Consider the following 6,355-nt stretch of genomic DNA (forward strand, 5'->3'; position numbering starts at 1 on the left):
CATTGGACGATATACTACGGTCCTACACAAACAATCTAGTACACTGTACCGTCTAACCATGTGTGTATGGTTGAAGTTACATGATACAGACATGTATAGAATGCACCTCTATTCCGGGATTGGCAGTAACATGCTAACTTCGAATAACTTCACATATGGGGCCTTACATGGTATCTTCTAAAATATGCGGATGATGCACACGAAACATGATTTAGAAAAGTTGCAACTATGAGCTTATGTTTGTTATTTTTTAACAAGTCACTAATGAGTTGTGATTTTTACGAAACTTGAAATCGGAAAACAAGGTCGAGTCATGTGCATGGAAGTTTTTTTTATGGATTTTTTGGATGTCTGGAAATAAATTTTTGAATATCATTCACACCTGACTATGATACCACTTATTAGAATAGGAAGCACATGGTGATCTGTTGAGAATACGGGAAGCAACCACACGATTTGTTAACCGGTTCGAGGAACAAGCATGACTATGGTGCTCCTAATCTATATTGATAGCAGCACAGCCCTTGGCCACCGAGAATCGGCTCGCCCTTGACGGTTTCAGGTGTGAGTAGTTCGGGGAGGTTGCCGGCCTAGAATCATGGAAGGTTTTAGAGAGATGTCCAGGGTGGAACGGTGTGCAAGATAGCACCGCCAGTCATGGTTGGTAGGTACATGCGGTTGGTTGGCAGTACATACAAGTGGGTCGTTGGTTAAGGGAGGAAGAAACCGGAGGAGGAAGATGTTGCAACCGTTATACTTCAATGCAAAAGCGAAGAAAATCGACTGAAAGTTGAGCGGAAATAAGCGACCCGTATTAAACACTAGAGATTTGATTGAAGATAAATTACTCTTTGGATGTGGGGCACACACATGTAATCTTATGTCACAAGAGAATTAATAGAAGCCAAACACAAAAACTTGGACAAGCAAAACAAAGATACAAAGAAACAAAAGAGGAGATACAGCCTCAGATGAAACCATCGAGCCAAACTATTTTAGTACCCTCGAGTGAGTGCCTACATCAACCTTGCAAGATGTTAGAACTGCTGCCACCAAGTGTAGGTGCCACCGAACCACCAGTTGTACGGCGCAACATTGTCGGCCATGACGACCCGACCGTCGTCGGTCTGTACCCTGAAGGATAGACTCTGGCCGTTGAGGTAGGAATTGCTCTGCCAGCTGGCACCCCAGTTCCTGCTCATTACCATCCAGTCAGTCTTGGACCCCTTGATCCACATTTGGGACACCACGCCGCTACCGCCGACATTTTCCACCGTGACGAGCTCAAAGTAGTCGTTCCCGTTGATGGTGAACCTCATGCCTCCACTCCTCTGGCAGGGAACCCTCCTGTAGTTGACGAGCACAATGCCGCCTTGATAGACGGCGATGGTCTCCTAAGCGGGCTGCGACATGTCGAAGTGCTGCCGCGGCGGGTTGCACCATCCGCCGTTGTCGTTGGCCAGGGCGTAGTTGGGTGTGCAGAAGTTGGTTGCCGTGATGGTGATTGACGTGCCCTGTTTGCACGACGGTGTCTTGCTTGCATAGCAGGTGATGGTGAAGCACATGCCGCACGATGCACCGTTGTTGAAGAGCGCCATGCTCAACGCTGCTGACTTAACCCCGTACCCGCACACACCACCTGCATATTTTGTATTTCTTTTATTTGTTTTCTCTTTTTCTTTTATTTACTTTTGCCGTTTGACTTAATTTTGAATTTTGAATTCGAACGTGATTGGATCATCGCGAGGTTAACAACAGTAATCACGGTGATGTGGCATCATTAGCATGGGATTACTGTAGCATAATTATCCGGGCGTTACAATTCTCCTCCACTAAAAGAAATCTCGCCCTGAGATTTAGGAGGTAGAAGGAAACAGTTCGGGGTATTCATCACGCAGGCGATCCTCGCGTTCCCAAGTGTCATCTTCAGAGTGATGCAACCACTGGACCTTGAGGAACTTGATCGCCTTTTGACGTGTGCGGCGTTCAGCTTGGTCGAGAATGCAGACCGGATGCTCTTTATAGGAGAGGTCCTGTTGCAACTCGAGCACTTCATGATCCACTGCTCGGATTGGGTCCTTGAAGCAGCGGCGGAGTTGTGACATGTGGAACGCATCATGAACCTGAAAAAGGATCGACGGTAGTTCCAACTGGTATGCCACTTTTTCACGCTTTTCGAGAATAGTGAAATGACCAATATAGCGAGGAGCTAGCTTGCCCTTGACCCCAAAGCGTTGTGCACCCTTCATTGGTGTGACTAGAAGATAAGCCTTTTCGCCAGGTTGATAGACCATGTCTTTATGATGACGATCATACTGACTTTTCTAACGTGACTGAGCAATCTTGAGATTCTTGCGGATAACGCAAACTTGTTCTTCGGCGTGTTAGATAATATCTGGACCGAAGAGTGGATGTTCCCCAGTTTCTGACCAGTTCAAAGGGGTTCGGCACTTTCGTCCATATAACACTTTGAAGGGGGCCATCTAGTGTGTAGTTGGTTAGAGGAGGAAGAAGCGGGAGGTGGAAGTTGTCCCATCCGTTGGATTTCAACCCAAAAGCGAAGAAAATCGACTAAAATTTAGGCACAAATAGGCGACCCTGTATTAAACACTAAAGATTTGATTGAAGATAAATTACTCTTGAGATGTTGAGCACATACATATAATCTAATGATCTTATGCCACAAGAGAATTAATGGAAGCTAAGTACACAAACTTGGACAAGCAAAATAGAGATACAAAGAAATAAAAGAAGAGATACAGCCTCAGATGAAATCATCGGGCCTGACTATTTGAGTACCCATAGATGAGTACCTACATCAACCTCGCAAGATGTTAGAACTGCTGCCACGAAGTGTAGGTGCCACCGAACCACCAGTTGGACGGTGCAACATTGTCGGCCATGACGACCCGGCCGTCGTCGGTCTGTACCTTGAAGGACAGGCTCTGGCCGTTGAGGTAAGCATTGCTCTGCCAGCTGGCACCCCAATTCCTGCTCATTACCATCCAGTCAGTCTTGGACCCCTTGATCCACATTTGGGACACCACACCACTACCGCCGACATTTGCCACTGTGACGAGCTCAAAGTAGTCGTTCCCGTTGATGGTGAACCTCATGCCCCCACTCCTCTGGCAGGGAACCCTCATGTAGTTGACGGGCACAATGCCGGCTTGATAGACAGCGATGGTCTCCCATGCGGGCTGCGACATGTCGAAGTGTTGCCGCGGCGGGTTGCACCATCCGTCATTGTCGCTGGCCAGGGCGTAGTTGGGTGGGCAGAAGTTGGTTGCCGTGATGGTGATTGACGTGCCCTGTTTGCACGATGGTGTCTTGCTTGCGTCGCATGTGATGGTGAAGCACATGCCGCACGATGCACCGTTGTTGAAGAGCGTCGTGCTCAACGCAGCTGAATTAACCACGTGCGATGCGGAGTTCGCGTAGTTATTCCCGGCAACTGATGTGACGCATATTATGACAGAGGAGTCGGACCATCAGGCGCTAGTTGTCAGAGTGCAGGCGACACAGGTCGCAGCGCACTCTGGAGGACAGCGGCCGTTTATCTATGAAGCCGCTTGGGCAAGGCACGAGGGATACGAGACCATGGTGGCCAGTGCATGGGCCGAAGCCCATGCAGCCAATCAGGAGGCTGGCGCACTCGGCGCGGCATGCAGTCGCCTCCTGTTCACGTCGAGAGCCATGCACAGATGGAGTCGCCAAGTCTTCGACTCAATTAAAAAATAGATCGCTCACCTCAAGGTTCAGTTAGTGGATGCTAAAGAACGGGGCGCTCGGACGGGATACAGACAGGAGGTAAAAGATATAGAGGATCAATTACATGAATTATATGAAAGAGAAGAAGTATATTACAAGCAAAGATCCCGGATTGATTGGTTAACAGAGGGGGATCAGAACACGAAGTACTTCCAGAATCGCGCCTCACACCGTAAAAGGAAAAACACTATCAAGGCTTTGAGGAGAGATGATGGATCTAAGTGCACGGACGACGAAGGTATGAGGAAGATGGCTGCTGAGTTCTATGCCAGGTTGTTCGCATCAGAGGGTTCTCGTGATGCCGATACAATTTTGCAGCATATTACCGGGTGCGTCACAGAGGAGATGAATGCAAAGTTGGGGGCACCGTTCACGGATGATGAAATTGAGAAGGCGCTTTTCCAGATGGGCCCCACGAAGGCGCCGGGGCCAGATGGGCTGCTGGCCATGTTCTTTCAGAAGCATTGGGCGTTAGTAAAAAATGATGTGTGCAACGCTGTTCGCGAGTTCCTTGCCGGGGGTGCAACCCCAGATGGATTTAATGGCACAACTCTGGTGCTGATTCCGAAGGTAAGCTCACCGGAGCTACTTTCACAATTCCGCCCAATTAGTCTCTGTAATGTCCTATACAAGGTTGCCGCGAAAGCACTGGCTAACCGGCTGAAGGAGGTGCTACGTTTTATGATATCGGAGGAACAAAGTGCCTTCGTCCCAGGAAGGCTACTAACGGATAATGTCTTGGTGGCATATGAGTGTGTGCATGCGATAAGAAAGCGGAAACGCAGGAAACCTTTATGTGCAGTAAAGCTGGATATGATGAAGGCGTACGACAGAGTGGAGTGGGATTTCCTAGAGAAAATGTTACTCAAATTTGGTTTCTCCTGTCACTGGACGGAGATGATTATGAGGTGTGTGAAATCAGCTACCTTTGCGGTCAAGTTGAATGGTGGGCTATCTCACAGGTTTTGGCCGTCGCGTGGACTTAGACAGGGAGATCCCCTTTCCCCCTACCTCTTCCTTTTTTGTGTAGAGGGGTTCTCAGCTTTGCTGAAGAATGCACAGAGTAAGAAGGAAATCAAAGGAGTGTCGTTTGGATGCACCGGGCCGACTGTTACTCACCTCCTATTTGCAGATGATAGTGTGGTGTTCTTGGAGGGATCCCGGGATAATTTTGAGGCGCTTCGTGTCATTTTGCAGGGGTATTAAGTGGCGTCGGGACAGAAAGTTAATCTTCAAAAATCTGCTATTTTCTTCGGGAAAGGTTGCCCGGATGCATTGAAACAGGAGGTGAAGCAGATTATTGGCATTTCTGAGGAGGCCCTAAGTGAACGGTATCTAGGGCTCCCCACTGTCGTTGGAAAGTCAAAGGAGGGTACGTTCAAGTATGTTAAGGAGAGTGCAAGAGGGAAAGTAGGCGGATGGAAGGGGCAAGGTCTATCCAAGATGGCGAGAGAGATGCTTGTCAAGTCGGGTCTCCAATCAACACCAACTTTTACCATGAGCTGTTTTCAACTCACAAAGAAAATGTGCGGGAATCTGTCATCTATCTCTGCGAACTTCTGGTGGGGTGAAGCTAATGGGCAAAATAAGGTACATTGGATAGCTTGGGATAAAATGTGTGTTAGGAAGCATGAGGGCGGGCTCGGGTTTCGTGACCCAGAAGCGTTTAACCAAGCGATGCTTGCCAAACAAGCCTGGAGAATACTTCAGGTGCCAAACTCGCTGTGTGCACGAGTCTTAAAAGCTAGATACTTTGGGGATGGGTCGATCCTCAATGCAACGTGCCCGGATGGAGGTTCCTTCACTTTCAGAAGCATTATTCATGGGAGGAATCTCCTCTTGGATGGGCTCATTTGGAGGATTGGGGATGGGACGAGAGTCAAAATACATCATGACAATTGGATACCACGGAAGGGATGTTTAAGGCCACTGGGCCAGAACTATATACATGGGATCACGAGGGTATGCGATCTACTCAATGATCAAGGCAATGCTTGGGACCACAGTAAGGTGCAGTCCATGTTTGCCCCGGATGAGGTGGAAGAGATACTGCAGATTCCGATTGGGGGGCCAGCCATGGAGGACTACTTAGCTTGGAACTTCACCAAAAACGGGGTGTTCACGGTGAGGTCAGCCTACCACTTGAGAATGGCACAAAAACGTCTAAAAGCATGTAGGCCGGAAACTTCATCTCCTGTGGCGGAGCATAAATCTTGGCTGAGCCTATGGGATACTGTAGCACCGGGCAAGGTTAAAATACATATGTGGCGTCTCATTCGGAATGGGCTGGCTGTGGGCACAGAGTTACAGAGGAGGAAGATCAAGGAGGGAGTTGTTTGTGTTGCTTGTGGGAGGGAGGAGACTAACTATCATAGATTTTGGGGTTGCTTTCACTCAGCAAAATTCTGGAAGATCATGCAGTGGGAATTGGGGGTACCGGTGGCGATCCCACCGGAGTCAGCATGCCCTCAGAGTGCATTATCTAGGTGGCTCATGGAGTGGCTCCCGACAGTGTCCGATGATGAGAAAGCCGTCTTGGTTCAAGGTGTGTATGCACTCTGGTTAGCCAGGAATAACGCAAGAG

General features: G+C 48.6%; 1 protein-coding gene and 1 pseudogene across 1 annotated transcript; both read right to left on the bottom strand.

Annotated features, from left to right (window-relative positions):
* Window positions 1–606: 606 nt before the first annotated feature.
* Window positions 607–1,741, bottom strand: LOC123067605 (expansin-A8-like; annotated as a pseudogene).
* A 245-nt stretch (window positions 1,742–1,986) lies between these two features.
* Window positions 1,987–4,032, bottom strand: LOC123065763 (expansin-A8-like). Its single transcript, XM_044488983.1, has one exon. The coding sequence runs from the start codon at window positions 3,360–3,362 to the stop codon at window positions 2,835–2,837; it is 528 nt and encodes a 175-aa protein (XP_044344918.1). The 5' UTR covers window positions 3,363–4,032; the 3' UTR covers window positions 1,987–2,834.
* Between the last annotated feature and the right edge of the window lie 2,323 nt (window positions 4,033–6,355).

The sequence above is a fragment of the Triticum aestivum genome, chromosome 3B (genome assembly GCF_018294505.1).
Source record: "Triticum aestivum cultivar Chinese Spring chromosome 3B, IWGSC CS RefSeq v2.1, whole genome shotgun sequence".
NCBI lineage: Eukaryota > Viridiplantae > Streptophyta > Magnoliopsida > Poales > Poaceae > Triticum > Triticum aestivum.

Excerpts from the sequence above, each read along its gene's own strand:
- LOC123065763 (XM_044488983.1), bottom strand. The coding sequence starts at position 3,362 with ATGTGCTTCACCATCACATGCGACGCAAGCAAGACACCATCGTGCAAA.